This window comes from Lepidochelys kempii, chromosome 2 (assembly GCF_965140265.1).
Source record: "Lepidochelys kempii isolate rLepKem1 chromosome 2, rLepKem1.hap2, whole genome shotgun sequence".
NCBI lineage: Eukaryota > Metazoa > Chordata > Testudines > Cheloniidae > Lepidochelys > Lepidochelys kempii.
In genome coordinates this window covers 192,286,776-192,305,727 of record NC_133257.1, presented here as the reverse complement: position 1 = coordinate 192,305,727, position 18,952 = coordinate 192,286,776, and the positions used below count along the sequence as shown (strand labels likewise).

At 40.8% G+C, this 18,952-nt stretch overlaps 1 protein-coding gene across 11 annotated transcripts in view; it reads left to right on the top strand.

The window, feature by feature from the left end:
• Positions 1-18,952, top strand: part of ATP2C1 (ATPase secretory pathway Ca2+ transporting 1) — an 81,774-nt gene that overhangs the window by 42,897 nt on the left and 19,925 nt on the right. For all 11 annotated transcript variants that reach the window (XM_073333254.1, XM_073333252.1, XM_073333262.1 and 8 more), the window contains 8 exons: positions 1,115-1,190; positions 1,770-1,836; positions 3,145-3,269; positions 4,696-4,793; positions 10,650-10,745; positions 10,839-10,928; positions 13,309-13,413; positions 16,168-16,324. In XM_073333254.1, the coding sequence (XP_073189355.1) occupies positions 1,115-1,190; positions 1,770-1,836; positions 3,145-3,269; positions 4,696-4,793; positions 10,650-10,745; positions 10,839-10,928; positions 13,309-13,413; positions 16,168-16,324 (814 nt within the window). The remainder of the gene's footprint in view (positions 1-1,114; positions 1,191-1,769; positions 1,837-3,144; positions 3,270-4,695; positions 4,794-10,649; positions 10,746-10,838; positions 10,929-13,308; positions 13,414-16,167; positions 16,325-18,952) is intronic.

Here is an 18,952-nt window from a genome sequence, read left to right as displayed (position 1 = left end):
TAAGGCAGTTCCCTCTTTGCTCTTAGCGGAGACCTGAGGTTTCTCTCTTCTCTTCCTGGTAACAGAACACTTCCTAGATGTCAGCTGACACTGCAAAGTTCTCAGTTATATTGTGGATATTAGGAAGTCAGAACACTTATCCTTCTACTTCCTGGGCACCTAAGCTAGACATGATTGCATCCCTGAGCTCCCAGATCTAATATTCTGTTTTAAGCCTCTTTGGGGAAAATACTTCCCATTGTGTTGGAGTTAGGAATGAGCCAAAGTACTATTCAGTAATCTGAAGTACAAAGTCAACTTGGCTATTCTCTGTGCAGTTGTATCCATAGGATTCTGACCCTTTGCTTTTACTCTAGTTTTTGGAAAGCTTTTCTTAACTACTTAATAGAGCATTCAGTATCTGCTATATGTATTTTTCATACCATAGTTTAACTTTTGTGTTACTGTGTAGATGACCATTGGAACATCTAATGTAAGTGTCTGCTTTCCTGTCTCTTATTTTATGGTTTCTAACTTGCTTTCTACAGAAGCTGGTTTTGTATGCAGTTGTCTGTTTTTTGGCATTAGGTGTTATGTATCTTTCTATGGAATGATGAGTTCTGAATCTCCTCCAGATGACCCAGCAAATCTGCTGGGATATATAGTGGCCTTTCATGACTCTGATACTTGTTTAGACCTTGAAAAAGTCACATTTGTTCCTCTGTTACCTGGAGCCATGGGGTTGTCTGTCTGTTTTCAAGAACTACAGGGCTTCAAATCCACTTTGCCAACTTGTAAATACTCAAGATAAATAACTTGGTACATTCAAAGCGCTAGGAAGCTGCTAACAAATTTTATGTTCTTCACTCTAATGAATTATTCTTTGATGCTTGACTTCCACTTCTCGTAAGAGTGGAACAGAGCACTAGATAATGCATAGTGCACGGATATTTCTATAACCTAAATGTGGCTGATAATTGTACATTTTGGTGGTGTCAGCTTTGACAGAGTATCCATTACACTTTTACATTTTAGAAACTTAGTATCATACTTTGTATTGTAGTGTTGCTTACATTTTTGTTTAAACATTAATGATTCAATTGTCACCTTGAATGAACTCTTACATTTCATCAAGGCTCCAAAGACACCTCTGCAGAAGAGCATGGACCTTTTAGGAAAACAGCTTTCCTTATATTCCTTTGGTATAATAGGTAAGAACATATCTGTATCTGCATTTCAGCTTTTTAGGAGCATTCATAATGTAGCTGTAAATGAAAAAATGTTGGTCTTGTAAAATTTTGGGATTTAAAAATACTTTACTTTTCTGCTTGCTTTTAATTTTATTGGTCTGTGCTTATTGGTATGGAACAGCAATTGATTGAAAACTGCTAAACCAATGTTGCTTTCATACTTGTAGATCTTTATTTGTTGCATATGTCCTGCTGACTGCTACAGATCTCTTCTCCCACTGTCTTATTTTTCTGATACTTTCCTACTCTAAATCTTCCTTTCCTTTTAGATGGCCATTTGTGCCTCCTATTTTAGTTCTGAGTCTCAGTGCCAATGCTGCTCAGTGGTTTAGCTGACAGAAATTTTATTTCACTTTTGATGCTGAAGGGTATCGCCATGCTAACAGAGCCGCATTACACTGACTAAGGAAACTAAGCTTGGGTTCTAGAGCTGCAGTATATAGCACAAATGACAAGTTTACATGTGCTTAATGTTTGATCATCCCGAAGCCCTTACATTGTTTTATATTTAAATACACCCCTGCTTTGTTCTGTTTGTAGGTATTATTATGCTGGTTGGCTGGTTGCAAGGAAAGCATATCCTTGATATGTTTACTATTGGTGTGAGGTGAGAATTTCATATCAAAGTGAAAAATATATTCTTCTTTGAACACTAAAGCAAACACTTGAAAATCAGTTGCATATGTATTTTGGTATGTCTGTGTATAATACATGCTGTGCTTTTAAGCCACTTGCATTTCAAATAAATGTAACAGATATTCTGCTATGACACGAGAATGGTCAGTCACTTCCATTTTTATGCTAAAATGGTATGTATACTGTGCTTGACTTATTTAAATCCATAAATCTATGGCCTAATCTCTAGATGTAGTTGCAAATTAAAACACAACTAACATCTGTATACATACTGTAATAACCAGAAGTTTAGATTCTGTTTAATATAACCACTAGAACTCACATTTAAACCCAAAAGAATAAAATTCACTAATTTGATGGACTCTGGTGAATGCTTGAGTAAATAAATATCTTGCTTTGTGTCCTAAGACTGTCTCCCTCCCTCAGGGTGGTAGAGGGAGTAAGTTCCCCAGAAAGAGTCCTTCTGTGAAGAATGAAAAGGAGTACTTGTGGCACCTTAGACTAACCAATTTATTTGAGCATAAGCTTTCGTGAGCTGTAGCTCACGAAAGCTTATGCTCAAATAAATTGGTTAGTCTCTAAGGTGCCACAAGTACTCCTTTTCTTTTTGCGAATACAGACTAACACAGCTGTTACTCTGAAATCTGTGAAGAATGACCATTATGTTGGGTGTCCCAATGATCTAGTCTAGGAAATCTGCCTCGCATACTAACTTTGGTAGTGCATAGGAAAAAAGGTGATCTCTTTGGGAAAAGACCCAGACCATATAGAGCTTTATATGTCAAACCAGCACTTTGAAGTGCATCTGTGAGAAACTAGGAAGTGCTAAGTAATCTCCATACCAGATGAATTTTTCAAACATCCATGTAAGATCATCTTAAATATAGTGTATTGTTGTACCCCAAACTGGAGGTGACAGTGATGGATCATTGATGCAGCCTGCATTAGAGAGGAAGTTTGACATTTTCCTAGAGGGATATATATGGAAAACGGACCCATGAAAGCTTATGCTCAAATTGGTTAGTCTCTAAGGTGCCACAAGTACTCCTGTTCCATATATGGAAAAGTTAATGATGTGCTGAATTACCTTTCTTACCTGCTAATTTGATATTTATGCACAATTCAGATTTTATTAGTTAGGGTTTGAGGGTCTTAGATGGGGCGGACACTTCAAAATTGATCTTCCATCCTTAAAACATTGTCTCTAACTTGATTGATTATGCTTTAGTTAGTACATTGACTTCTAAGCCAGTGTGTTTTGTTTACATTTTTATTGCAGTTTGGCTGTAGCTGCAATCCCTGAAGGACTGCCTATTGTGGTAACAGTGACATTGGCCCTTGGTGTGATGAGAATGGTCAAGAAAAGGGCTATTGTAAAAAAGCTACCTATTGTTGAAACTTTAGGTATGACTAAACCAAATAATAAAGAATATTGTGATATTAATGTTAGCGTTAACAGAAAAAACAAAGTTTAAAAAGTCTGTTCAACTATTGTTAGCAACAGTTTTACCAAGAACATGGTAATACTTAAATACAGTAAATTGAAGCATTTTTTTTACAAAAATTATTATACTGTTGAATTTACTGCAGGACCTGTGATGCATTTTCTCCAGGTTCTTGAGCCTAGCATCAGGGCATACAGAATTAATTGGCCTATGTCATTATCAGGCTGTAGTTTCACAGGTGAAACAGTATGGAGGAAAACTGTTCACCAATTAAAACACTATTCTCTTTCCTGTGCTTGGTTATATAAAATACTGATGCTTTTAAAATTGGTAGGTTGCCATATATTTAGGAATAGTACCATTGAGATATTTGTGAACACTTCTAAGTTTATCAGTACTAGAAGATTGCATGTTGCATCATCAGGAAGTCTACGTATCACTTTTCAAGTATGTATGATCTTAATGTCATACATAAAGCTATATTTTAGATATTAAACAAGGACTTGCATCTATATCCTATCTGGTGCCTCAGTGCATTGATACTAATGGACATGCAGAGTGCTTCAATGCTGCAAGGTTCTCTTAACCCTTTTAGAGTTCCTGAAATGTCAAAGGCATTGAGAAGCACTATCTCAAGATGCGTTATTTTTCTTGCATTGTATGGCTAATAAATCACACGTTCAAAAATCTCTGCCATCCAATTAAACATTCAGATTTAGAATAGTTTAAATGAAAAAAGACATTAAATCAACTTTGACTTGAAATTTTAAATGCTCAACTTAGGAAATTCATGTAGAGGCAATATCTTTGCTAGAGTAATAATAAATATTTGTTGAATGTAAGGAAGAACTAGTGGTTGCTATGGAAATAAGAGCATTAAACTTTTTACTGTTCACAACGTTTTCTGACACTTCCTTAATATAGTTGTTTGTCTTCCTATTTACTGAACTACAAACGTTTTGGAAAACTATAGTTCTTAGCTGCATTCATAACTCTTTGCATAGTTTTGTTGAACTATCTATTGACAATTTGTGCTGAATCCTTTGAATCAGTTTACAAGTGACTAGAAATTTTTTGCCTCTGTGGTTAAAAAACAAAACCCGTATTGAATTTTTTATAAAATCCAAAAAATGGAATTGTAACCAGGTAATTAGTGTTACTTTTTGGCATATGAGAGTTCTGAAGGAGATAGTGAGAAATTAAAGCATAAGTGAAAATTGTAACTGGCTAGATATTTTAACACCTCCCTCTAATGAAGTTCTGTAACATGAACATCTTATTTCCAGTTCCAAAGCACTTTGAAATAAATTTCAGTGAGTAGTTTGTTTGCTCATAAACTACTCAAGTTTCAAAGAAGACTTCCTGTTTAATTGTTTTTTTTTCAGGTTGCTGTAATGTGATTTGTTCAGATAAAACTGGAACTCTGACCAAGAATGAAATGACTGTTACACATATTTTTACTTCAGATGGACTGCATGCTGAGGTATGTGGTAGGAATATATTTTTAAACTTTTTCTCTAGTGACTTTCAGTGCAGGTGAAAGGTGCCAGACTGAAATATGTTAATTACAGCAATCAGTCCTGGGGGAGGGGGAAACCCAGACATCAGCCCCTGCCTCTGTCCTTGGGCTCACTCTCACTCTCACCCTGCCTCTGTGTTCAACAGCACAAGCATTCCACATTAATGGTTTGCTTTGTGTCGTGGAGCAGATCAGCACAGCATGCAAAGGCTGGCAGAAAGGGTGCTTTGAAAGGTCAGGGGCTTGTGTCTCCAGGGCAGCTGGGTTCAAAACAATGAGCAGAGCGGTCATTTGAGGCATTATGGGACAGCTCTGGAGGCCAGTTACAGCGCAGAAAGCAATCAAGTGTCAACTGGCAATAGAGTGCAGGAGCCTCTGCACAAATAGCCTTACAACTCTCGTTGAGGTGTGTGTTTTTTTTTAAGTGCTGCAACAGAGGAGTTTCCGCACACAAAGTGGCGTGGCAGTGTGTACATGTCTGCAGTTTGAGCACAAAAAGCTGCTTTACTGCACAGAAACTTGCCAGTGTAGAAAGCCCTAAGTGATGCTGTGTGGTAAGGCACTGAACAAATGATAAAGGTGAAATCTTAGACTTACTGAAGGCAATTGGAGTTTTTCCATTGACTTCACTGGGGCCAGGATTTTGTCCTGTAAGTTTAGTTACTACCAAAAGGCCATATTCTCCAGCTGAACTCTACAAAGAGCCTGTTAACAAAGTGGAAATTCCATTTGACTGTGAATCATTGGAGACTAACGTTTCCCTTCAGCCAACTGATTACAATTAAAAATGAAATTCTGCCCTCTCTACTAAAGATATAGGGTATGCTCTAGCCAAGTAATCAGAGTTCTGATTGTTACTAAGCCTGAATACTGGAAGAAGTGTGCTGTGCCTAATACCTACTGAGTCACTTGTGGTGATCTGATAATGAAACATAAGCAAGCTAAGTGGTGTCCCTCCTTGCATGTTTCTGAACCATGTACCTTTGAGTGATTAAGAATGATTAAGAAATGTTTTTACAAAACATTTCTTAATCACTCACATAATCACTTCTGAGGGTTTTTTGCTGTTGATGTGGATATTTTTGTAAAACGACAGTTTAAACAAAGCTATCATAACATCTGATAAACTGAAATGGACTTGTTGCATGGAGTCAGGATATAGGAATGACGTTCTGATGCATAACTATAGATCAGAGCAACTCTTAAAATAAGTCTTAAATATTTCAGGTTTGGGCTTCTTTGAAGAGCCAAAATTTGTCGTCTTTCTATGGTACTTTCCACAGACTTTTAGTCAAAACCCTGGTTTTCTGTCAAAACAGCTTTGGGAAACATTTTTGACCAGCCCTACCATATACATTTTCCAGTCCTGCAGTTCTCTACATGAATAGTTATTTGTCAATAACTGTAGGGTTTTTGCAGTCATGTACTCGGATCAACTTACTCTGGTTGGCTCCTGCATTCAGAATTTCCAGCTGTTTACTATCTGTAACAATGGCTGCCAAAGTGTCACTCCCCTTCAGCTGAAGCAGAAAACTCAGCTACTCTTTTCTTTTATGCCAGTTTTATACAGAATAGGAAGAACTGAAAACTTAAACCAGTCTCAATTTCTTTGACTACTTTCAGGTCTGATTTTGCTCCCATTGCCATCAATGGGCATCTTTCCTTTGACTTCAGTAGAAGGAGGATGGCTTATCTGTTACCTACATCCTTTCTTCTCTCCTTCTTTCGACAACCAGTCTTGTGTTTACATTGGGAGAAACATATAGTGCCTCTTTTCTGATTGAGTTTTGAAACACAGCATAAGCAAAAGTATATTGCTGTTATTCTGGGGAGAAGAACCTTACTGAATTGAAGGGAAAAGAAGAAAATAAAGACAAAGATGAGGGAATGAAAGTGGCAAAAATTAATTTTCAAAACAATGTACTGGTCAGCAGTTTGACAACTTGCTTAGTTTCTTGTCTTTTTAACTTTTACTTTTTTAATTTAAAATATCAGTGTGGAAACTTGGAGGGCTCTATATTTCCCTCTAATTACTATACCCAGAGTTACTAAACCAACCTTCCACACAAACTTCCTTGTGGCTGGACTTTACTAAAACTAGACAAGCCATTTACAACACACATTTTGCTTCTCTACAAAAGAAAAAGGACACTAAACTATCTAAACTACTGCATGCCACAAGAGGCCACAGCAGTGGTTCCCTTAACCCACCCAGCAATATTGTTAATCTATCCAACTATACTCTTAACCCAGCAGAAGAATCTGTCCTATCTCGGGGCTTCTCCTTCTGCCCCTCCACCCCCATGAACATGATACAATTCTGTGGTGACCTAGAATCCTATTTTTGATGTCTCCGACTCAAGGAATATTTCCAACGCACCTCTGAACAACATACTAATCCACAGAGACCTTCCTACCAACACTACAAAAAGAAGGATTCTAGGTGGACTCCTCCTGAAGGTCGAAACAACAGACTGGACTTCTACATAGAGTGCTTCCGCCGATGTGCATGGGCTGAAATTGTGGAAAAGCAGCATCACTTGCCCCATAACCTCAGCTGTGCAGAGCACAATGTCATCCACAGCCTCAGAAACAACTCTGACATCATAATCAAAAAGGCTGACAAAGGAGGTGCTGTTGTCGTCATGAATAGGTCGGAATATGAACAAGAGGCTGCTAGGCAGCTCTCCAACACCACTTTCTACGAGGCATTACCCTCTAATCCCACTGAGGGTTTCCAAAAGAAACTACAGCATTTGCTCAAGAAACTCCCTGAAAAAGCACAAGAACAAATCCGCAGAGACACACCCCCGGAACCCTGACCTGAGGTATTCTGTCTGCTACCCAAGATCCATAAAACTGGAAATCCTGGGCGCCCCATCATCTCCGGCATTGGCATCCTGACAGCAGGATTGTCTGGCTATGTAGACTCCCTCCTCAGGCCCTATGCTACCAGCACTCCCAGCTATCTTCGAGACACCACTGACTTCCTGAGGAAACTACAGTCCATCAGTGATCTTCCTGAAAACACCATCCTGGCTACTATGGATGTAGAAGCCCTCTACACAAACATTCCACACGAAGATGGACTGCGAGCCGTTAGGAATACCATCCCCAATAATGTCAAGGCAAGCCTGGTGGCTGAACTTTGACTTTGTTCTCACCCATAACTATTTCACATTTGGGGACAATGTATACCTTCAAATCAGCGGCACTGCTATGGGTACCCACATGGCCCCACAGTATGCCAACATTTTTATGGCTGACTTAGAACAACGCTTCCTCAGCTCTCGTCCCCTAATGCCTCTACTCTACTTGTGCTATATTGATGACATCTTTATCATCTGGACCCATGGAAAAGGAGCCCTTGAGGAATTCCACCGTGATTTCAACAATTTCCATCCCACCATCAACCTAAGCCTGGACCAGTCCACACAAGAGATCCACTTCCTGGACACTATGGTGCTAATAAGCGATGGTCACATAAACACCACCCTATACCAGAAACCTACTGACCGCTATTCCTATCTACATGCCTCCAGCTTTCACCCAGACCACACCACACAATCCATTGTCTACAGCCAAGCTCTACGATACAACTGCATTTGCTCCAACCCCTCAGACAGAGACAAACGCCTACAAGATGTCTATCAAGCATTCTTACAACTACAATACCCACCCACTGAAGTGAAAAAACGGATTGACAGAGCCAGAAGAGTTCCCAGAAGTCACCTACTACAGGACAGGCCCAACAAAGAAAATAACAGAACGCCACTAGCCGTCACCTTCAGTCCCAACTAAAACCTCTCCAATGCATTGTCAAGGATCTACAACCTATCCTGAAGGATGACCCATCGCTCTCACAAATCTTGGGAGACAGGCCAGTCCTTGCTTACAGACAGCCCCCCAACCTGAATCAAATACTCACTAGCAACCACACGCCACACAACAGAACCACTAACCCAAGAACCTATCCTTGCAACAAAGCCCGTTGCCAACTGTGTCCACATATCTATTCAGGGGACACCATCACAGGGCCTAATAACATCAGCCACACTATCAGAGGCTCGTTCACCTGCACATCCACCAATGTGATATATGCCATCATGTGCCAGCAATGCCCCTCTGCCATGTACATGGGTCAAACTGGACAGTCTCTACGTAAAAGAATAAATGGACACCAATCAGATGTCAAGAATTTTAAGATTCATAAACCAGTCGGAGAACACTTCAGTCTCTCTGGTCACACTATTTCTGACCTAAAAGTGGCTATTCAACAAAAAAACTTCAAAAACAGACTCCAATGAGAGACTGCTGAATTGGAATCAATTTACAAATTGGATACAGTTAACTTAGGCTTGAATAGAGACTGGGAGTGGTTGAGTCATTACACAAAGCAAAACTATTCCCCTTCTTTATTCCCCCCGCCCCCCCCCCCCACTGTTCCTCAGACGTTCTTGCTGGAAATGGCCCACCTTGATTATCACTACAAAAGGTTTTCTCCCCCTGCCCCCACAGTCTCCTCACTCTCCTTACAGTGTGCATAATAAACACGCATTTTTTCATGTTCTGTGTGTATATAAATCTCCTCACTGTATTTTCCACTGAATGCATCCGATGAAGTGAGCTGTAGCTCACGAAAGCTTCTGCTCAAATAAATTGGTTTGTCTCTAAGGTGCCACAGGTACTCCTTTTCTTTATACCCAGAGTTAAGGTTCAGTAACTTCAGTGTGAGCAGTCATGTCCTAAAGGAGGGAAATGAGTAAAAGGCTTCTGAATTTTAGTTTTAAATTCTTCCTGTATGTTTCTAAATAGGGTTTAAACTAAAACTGCCACAATCGTTCAGATCAATGGTTCATCTAATTAGATAGCCTGTTTCTGATAGTGACCAGTACCAGATGCTTCCATGGAAGGAACTTTAATCCTAAACCTGGACACATAAACCAAATACCCACACTACTAACCTAAGGGATTATTGTAGGGCCCCTGATTGGGGCCTCTAGGTGCTACTGCAATACAGTTGACTTATTAATTTATATTTATTAAGTTTCAGTCTAATCTCTCCCAGGCCTCATCTGCTTTGCTGTTCTTCAGGCAACCCACTTCCTGTAGCTATACTTCTGGCTCTCATTGCTTGACCCCCTGCAGTGGGTATGCATTGTAATCCACTTAGCCTTGCTCTCATTCACCATCCCCCAAGGGCAGTTATCTTTACACTAGAGATCTTACAGTGGTGCAGCTGTACTGCTGTAAGGTCTTCTGTGTAGCCGCTCTATTCTGACAGAAGAGAGCTCTCCCATTGGCATAATTTAAAACACCCCAATGAGCAATGGTAACTATATCTGCAGGAGAGAATCTCCTTCTAACATAGCACTGTCCACACCGGTGCTTCTGTCAGTGTAACTTATGTCACAAAAGTGCTAATGTAGACCTAGTCTGAGACAGCGGCTAGTAGGTCCTGAGGGGCAGGGAAACCAATATCCTAAGCTTTTGCTTACCACTGATAAGCAGTAAGAATACAGCAGTTGAAGAATACTGAATTAATTCTGAATTTGAATTACAGATTTGGAAGTTGTGGTCTGATAGTCTATAGAAATATTAAACTGTTCAGAGATTGAGTTAAATACTCTTTTTAACCTAAACCCTCTGCAGTAGAAGCTGATTAGGAAATGTTGTGTGCGCGCACTTTTCACTTGATATAATTGTTCCATTTTTAAATTACTCATATTCCATTATCTGTATGGGGGATTATGGATTTATTAAACAAATTAGTAATCTTGCCTTTCAGGCTTCCATTTTATGCTGTTTTGTGTCTTACAGGTTACTGGAGTAGGCTATAACAGGTTTGGAGAAGTCGTGCTGGATGGTGATGTTATTCATGGGTATAACAACCCCTCTGTTAGCAGAATTGTTGAGGTAAGATCTCAACACAGTAAGCAGTCTATTTTCATTGAATTAGTACAGGAACTGTATATTGCCTTGACCTCTGTTTTGTTTGTGTCTTTTTAGGCAGGTTGTGTGTGCAATGATGCCATAATTAGAAACAGCACTCTAATGGGAAGACCAACAGAAGGGGCCTTAATTGCACTTGCTATGAAGGTGTGCACCGAATTCATGGTGGTTCTTCTCTACATGTCAGAAACATTAAGTTTGTAGGAATGAGTGTTTAACTATAGCACTAATAGTTAGTATGTTTACACTGAAAAAACCTCATCTCCATACGAGAAGCTGGATATGAGTCAGCAGTGTGCCCTTGTTGCCAAGAAGGCCAATGGCATTTTGGGATGTATAAGTAGGGGCATAGCGAGCAGATCGAGGGACGTGATCGTTCCCCTCTATTCGACATTGGTGAGGCCTCATCTGGAGTACTGTGTCCAGTTTTGGGCCCCACACTTCAAGAAGGATGTGGATAAATTGGAGAGAGTCCAGCGAAGGGCAACAAAAATGATTAGGGGACTGGAACACATGAGTTATGAGGAGAGGCTGAGGGAGCTGGGATTGTTTAGCCTGCAGAAGAGAAGAATGAGGGGGGATTTGATAGCTGCTTTCAACTACCTGAAAGGGGGTTCCAAAGAGGATGGCTCTAGACTGTTCTCAATGGTAGCAGATGACAGAACGAGGAGTAATGGTCTCAAGTTGCAGTGGGGGAGGTTTAGATTGGATATTAGGAAAAACTTTTTCACTAAGAGGGTGGTGAAACACTGGAATGCGTTACCTAGGGAGGTGGTAGAATCTCCTTCCTTAGAGGTTTTTAAGGTCAGGCTTGACAAAGCCCTGGCTGGGATTATTTAACTGGGAATTGGTCCTGCTTTGAGCAGGGGGTTGGACTAGATGACCTTCTGGGGTCCCTTCCAACCCTGATATTCTATGATTCTATGATATAAAGAATTTTTTATTATGAAAAATTTCTGGGAATCCTAACAATTTAGATAATGAATAGGAGATTAACATGAATTTACTTCAGTTGTTTGGATCTGATTTTTAAGTTTATGGTTCAAAAATGAAATTTAACTTATATCGAGAATAAAGTAATTGATAACTTGTCAACTTTTTGACCGTTTACAGTTTAAAGTTGTCATTTAATTTGGTGCTAGTCCATTTATCAAGTAATCAGCATCTGTTTTGAAGCTGGAGTGGATTAGATAAAACAGTAACACATAAGCAGTTGCTCATTTACTGGCACTTTAATGCTGCAACTCTGAAAGGTGCTATTTAAGTGTTTGGATACAGGGAATTTCAGTTGAGTAATTTTTGGTTAAACAAGATTTCCTCTATGTGCTGTGCCAATGAAGTACTAAGACTAGTGGGGCGGGTGAGAGTGAACCCCGGTACCTAATCTTTCTATGACTGTTCGGTCTTGCTTTATAATTTTGGGCAAGTCACTTAATGCAGTGGTTCTCAAACTTATTTGATTGGGCCCCTCTTCTTTGTGTCTGTAGTCATTCATGCCACCCCGGGCCCCAAGTACACATGCCACCTCCCAGCTCCGAAGGCAGGGTAGAAAGCAGCGGCTGTTGGCCAGGTGCCCAGCTCTGAAGGTGGTGCTGCAGCAGCGCAGAAGTAAGGGTGGGAATGTGAAAAGTGATATTTGTCAATATCACTCATCACAGCAGATTTAGTGCTACCTTGAAACCTTCTGTACTACTGCTGCCAGCTGGAGCCCCACGGCTCCAGGTATGCGGGAAGGAAAACCTGAGCCCAGAGCTACCTCCTGTTGAGGCATGTGGGGGGGAGGAGAGCCCGAGTCTGGGTGGTGGGGCTCCAGCGGTCTCCTTTATTCCCGCTTCCCAGGTGTGCACAAGCCCCAGCCACCTGGAGCTGACAGCCAGAGCTTTTTTTTTTAAAAACACCTCCCTCCCCTCCCTCCCCCCCCCCAATAGTTCTTGTCTCCCATGACACAGTCCCATGCCTCCCTTGGGAGCCCACCCCATAGTTTGAGAACTGCTGACTTAGCATGTCTGCCTCTGTTTCCCAGAAATGCAATAGAGGTAACACATGCCTATCTCAGGGGTATGCAGGCTTGAGTCATTGTAAAGTGCTTTTTAAAACCTGGAGAAGGAGCTATAGAATACTAAAGTATCTGTGCTCTAGAAGTTGGATATGTTTTAATGAGCAGTGTGCCACAGCAAGATCTGTGTTTGCACCTAGGTCTGACTATGAGACACTGAGGTCTTTGGATGAAAAGCAGAATACTGTATAAGAACAAAGTAGATGTGATTTGAAAATGTAAAAAGTATGCTGTTGGTGACTGACATTGAAATATAAAAAGCTGTGGGTTTGCTCATTGGTGTTTATCGAAGCTTATATCTAAGCTGGACTAGTGTGACTTGCTTTTAGTTTTAATAGGGAAATAAAAACTGAATGGGTTTATAAATAACTAAGAATGCAAATGAGCCATTTGAACTCGTGACTTGAAAGGCTAGTAGCCTGGCTAAATAAATAAAAAATGGTTTTGATATTACTGTTACATTTTACACAGATGGGTCTAGATGGACTCCAGCAGGACTACATTAGAAAAGCAGAGTATCCCTTCAGCTCAGAGCAAAAATGGATGGCTGTTAAATGTGTGCACAGGACACAACAGGTAGGCTTTTCCATGGCTATTTCCTCACCCAGTGATGTTAAGTAACTTCCTGAGCACAGGAAATGGTGTACGAGCTCTCTGTTTAACTTCAGAAGTTGTGTACAGGAAGGGAGTAGCAAGCCAGCAGCACAATACTACACCTGTGAGTGTGAAGGAGAAAGTTTGGTAGTGAAACTAGTTTAATTTTCTGTCTCTGAAGTGGTTGTTGAAAACTACAGGGAGTTTGTGGAAGTATACAGTGAAATTAAACATTTAAAATCCTAAATTTGAGCTCCTTCATAGAAATCTCATGAGATTCTGTTTGTTCTGATGTTTTTCTTGGCAATGTAGTTACACGACAAGAAGGAATATATCAGTTTAACAGAAAAAGGAATTTTATTATGTGAAATAACCATTTCATTTGGAATAATGGGGAAAAATAGATGTTATGGAGAAAGTTATCTGTATGTTTACCTCCTTCTTCCCCCCCAAACCCCCCCAAAAAAGGTGTGAGGTGGAATATTTTGGTGTAAGTGAAAGTAAGAATCGCTGTTAAGTCTGACCAGTATGAAGTAGCCATAGGCTCCTAAACAGTATGTGTCATGGAAGGCAATGGATCCTGGATTTATGGAATATCTCCCTAGTGTTTACGGCAAAAAAGTTAGCTTGCTGTTAAAGCTTCAAAATAGCACCAGAAACTCTCTAGTTGTGGAGATGAAAGGTTATAATTCGTGGCCTGCCCACTTTCCATGCTGCACTGCTTCAAATTTTCAGGGCATTAAGTCATCAGCTTTAGGATAGAGTCTGCAGAAGAATTAAGGAGAGCATAGCAGCCTAGATTGGATTTGATTTTTAAAAATTACCTTGGGAGCCAGGAGGATGACAGGATTCCCTATCATATACTACAGGTAATCTCTTCCCCTACCCTCAGTGTTCTGGTGTTCTTGTTAAGTTTGAACCTTTTCACTACTCCCCCTGCTGATCTCTGAAACAAAGGTCCGTTGGGGAAAATTACAATACAAACAACTTGACTACCTACAATAACTTAAAATATCCTGGCTTCACCAAGCCCTGAAACAATTAAACTCTATTTATTTGTATAATGTATAGAGGATTTTAACATAGATATTTCTTTGACTGGATAGCTGGCCTTCTAATTTAAGGCCTTGGATGTGGGCTCAGGAGATCTGAGGCTACCTCTGCACTGCAAATGGGGTTTGTATAATTTGCAGTTTGTATGGATATACCTGTGCTAGCTTTAATCTAGGGAAGATGCAGTGGCATAAGCTGTGTGAGCCTGCCTGACTCCCTGGGTAGGCCATACTGAAGCCCATGCCACCATGTTCTCCTTGCTATGTTTAGCAAACTAACTAGATTTAAAGCTAGCACAGGTACATGCACCCCTGCTGCAAATTATACTCAGTTGCAGTGTAAATATATTGTGTTCCGTTCCAGATTCTGCCACAGGCTTCTTTCTGTGCTGCAGTTTCCCATCTGTTTGCCATTAGTGCCATTCAAAATGTTTTTATGGAAACCAGGTCTCTCACCTGATTTTATTCTTTGAGATTACAGATTTGATAAAAGTAACTGCATAAGTCTAATATATTTAGACTTTGTATTACACAATTTGCTGATGAAAAAATTAGGACTACACGGTATTGAGAGTACACATTAAATGGATCAAGAACGGACATCTCAAAAAATAGTCCTTGATGGGAATCATTCGTGAATGGGGATGTTTCTGGTTGGAGTTAGAGTTTGGAGCTAGGCTTGATGCTATTGAACATTTTAATCAATGATCTGGAAGTAAATATAAAATCACCGCTGATAAAATTTGCAGATACAAAGTTATAAATCCACGAATGAGGAATGCAGACCATATTTACAGAATAAGGGATTGTATTCTGGAAAGCAGTGACTGTGAAAAAGACTTAAGGATCATAGTGGACATACAACTGAACATGAGATCCCAGTGTGGTACTGTGGTAAAAAGGACTAATGCAATCCTTGGATGTATAAATGGGAGTAGTGAGTAGAAGTAAGGAGATGATTACATCTGTATGTGTGGCATTGGTGAGACTCATTGTGTGTAGTTCTTGTCCACAATTTAAAGAGGATGTTGAAAAATTGGAGAGCCACAAAACATGATTTGGGAGCTGGAGAAAATACCATTCAGTGAGAGACTCACAGATTCTATGAATCTGTAAACTGAGGTTTCCTTTTCACCCTTTTTCTTGTCTATTTAGGACAGGTCTACTCTACAGACCTATATCAGAATAACTGTTCAGGGGTGTGTGAAATCCATATCCCATAGCAACATAATTATACTGACCTAACCCCCTGTGTAGATAGCGCTATGTCGACAGAGCTTCTCCTACCAACATAGCTACCATCTCTTGGCAAGGTTGATCAACTACACCGAGGGAGAAACTCTTCATTAAAGAGCTACCGATGCAGCTGCGCTGCTGTCAAGCTGCCCATGCAGACAAGCCCTACTGCGCTGTACATGGAGACAAGCCCTACTGCACATTAGACAGTTCATGTCCTGAAAAATTAATGTGTGTATCCACAATGCCTAATAAAATGCCCTAATTTCTGGAGGGCTTTCTGGCGGGCTTCGGTAATACTACTAATTTATATATTGTATTTAGAATTGCACTGTTCTGAAAATAGATTTTAGCTTTAAATGAATTGGTTAGCTCTTACATTTCAGAATGTATGATATAGGTTAGAGGACTGTAGTTATTCATGTGTGAATATTCTTTTTTCCCATAGGACAAACCAGAGATTTGCTTTATGAAGGGTGCTTATGAACAAGTGATTAGATACTGTACAACATATAACAGCAAGGGGCAGACCCTGCCTCTCACCCAACAACAGAGAGAACAGTATCAGCAAGAGAAGATATCTATGGGCTCTGCAGGACTTAGGGGTAAGGCCACTCTAGCGTACCATCTCTACAGGTTGTTAAACCCTTTAAATGTGTTACTTGACTCACTACTTCATAGTAAGAAAAAACCCCCACAATTTGAAAGCTTTAAAACTCTAAATTCAATCTTTTCTGGTTTTGTTGTGTTCACCAATTTCTTCAAATTAGGACTAGGTGTTAAACTTGCACTTTAGTTTAAGGGTTAAGTAATAACATGGCTGACAGTGGATGTTAACATATTGTACTTCAGGTTTCAGTTTCTTCTCATGTGTCTGACCACCCAAGAGATAAGACTCATTACCACTTAACTATCAGTCATCTCTTTCTTTCTGCAGGAATTGGTTTATGGGTTTTTTTTGGATAATCCCAGGTTATCCACTGTTTTCTTCTGTTTTGTTTCATCTCATTTGAGTTAGACACACCCTTGTTTGAGTCAGAGGTGCATGTACTGTCTGGGTGAGGCACGTATCTCTAAGTGCAATATGTATAAATCCTTCCTACCCAGAACTAGAGAAGCCTGAGAGCTCTGACTGAAAGTTCCTGATGGAAGAGGCTATGAGACCCTGCATAAACCTGGGAGACCTCCCCCCCACCTCCTGTACATCAGCCTCAGCTGACCAAGAGTAGCCCTCCGAGTACGAACCAGAGTGGAGCCCTTAACGTTGAACCCCAAGGAGTTGTTACATAGTGTCCCCCATGAGAGTAAGACACTTGCAGGAGCTGTCCTTACGTTCATGTAAGCGGTCTGTCCAAAAGAAATACGTTTCCTTCCCGAGCTGGTCCGGGTTGGGTGAGATGATGTGTACAGAACTGGCTCTGCTGAAGACCCCCAGGCTGAAGGGTAAGACATGGAAAAAAAGGGATGTTAGTTCCGACGGAGACTGCGGGGGAGAATGGGAAGAGACTCTCATCAGTCCAATCCATGAGTGCAGGTGTGGACTCATCATCTGAGCTGCCTCGCTTATCCATTAATCATCCATCTGTGTCATCAGAACTGGTCCATCAGGAGTTTTTACTAGAACTCTCGTACTGTGGGCTGTACAGAGAGACCTTAGTAATGCTGGAGGATATCTTCCTCCCCTACCTGCAGTCTCCACTCTGTTCAGGCCATGCCCTCCTGAAAGACATCCTTACCCCAGAGGAGGAACTGGTACTGTTGTTTCAAAGAGGCCCATCTCCATCCACTGAGCTGGAGTGCCTCAGTACCGATGGTACCACTGTTACAAATGGAGCCATCCTCTGAATTGGAGGAGTCAGGAGATAGCTGCACCAGTATCTCCATGAAGGCAAAGGAGTCCTGGCAGACAGGTGAGATCTTACTATTTCTCCAGCTATGACCCAATCAGGGACAACTGGTATTGATTCCTGTGGGGGCCACTGTGACCAATAGATCCTTACTTCTGGCCTTATTGGGGTCCTCAGGACACCTATGGTAGCCACCTGGACCCCTTTCAGGATTTGTACCATTCCTCCCCTTCTTGTCCATTGGTGTATGAGGAGGAAGAACCAGAACCAGTTCTGCTAGTACCCCTGCTTCCAACAGGAGCCTCCCCATCGTCCCTGGATGCTGCCATTACTCCTCCATTGCCTTCTTTGCTACATGACCACAGCAACATCAATAATAGTTGCAGAGGGTCATTGTTGATCTACAAATCCCAGTACAGGAGGTCCAGGACCCTCACCATCGACTTCTGGGCATTTTGGCTATCCCAATCAATGAGGCCATATCTAAACTGGCCAGAGCAGTTCAGAAAACACCATCTTGAGCCCCTACACCTTGCCTATGGCAAGAGATTGGCCACACTACCAAAAATCTACTTCAGCAGATAAAGGGTCAAAGAGACTGGATCTCCTGGGTGGGAAAGTTTTCTACTTTGCAGACCTCCAGTTTTTGTATTGCTAATTGCCAAGCCTTATTAGCAACATACGCTTTTAACACCAGGCTTGTGGACTTTAAAGACCAGCTACCCATGGAAGACCAAGCCCACTTCCAGTCCTCTCTGGATGAGGGAAGGTTGGTATCAAAGGTGGCTCCCCAGGCTGTGGGAGATGGTGCAGATACAGCATCCAGATCTTGAGCCAGAGGACTGGTCACATGAAGGCTTCAATCGTTGGACTTCCCTAGAGAGGTCCAAAATACTATCCAAGACCTCCCCTTTGAGTCCAACCTTCTTAATGAAAAGACAGACTAGACTCTACATTCTGTAAAGGATTCAAAGATCCACTCTGCAGTCCCTGGACATTTACACCTGTAATTGCCTATGGAGCTTTTTAAAAAAATTTGGCATCACATTAGCTATCCTCCAGTCATCTGGTACAGAAGCTGATTTAAATGGTAGGTTATATACCATAGTTCTGAAACTTCACATTTGAGTTCCTTCAGAATTCTTATGTGAATACCGTCTGGTCCTGTTGACTTATTACTGTTTAATTTATCAATTTCTTCCAAAACCTCCTCTAATAACACCTCAATCTGAGACAGTTCCTCAGATTTGTCACCTAAAAAGAACGGCTCAGATTTGAAGATTCTCAGGCGTGAAGATCAAGGCAAAGAATTTTCTCTACAATGGCATTATCTTTCTTGAGTGCTCCTTTAACATATCCTCGCAGAGAGCTTCTAAATGCAAGACA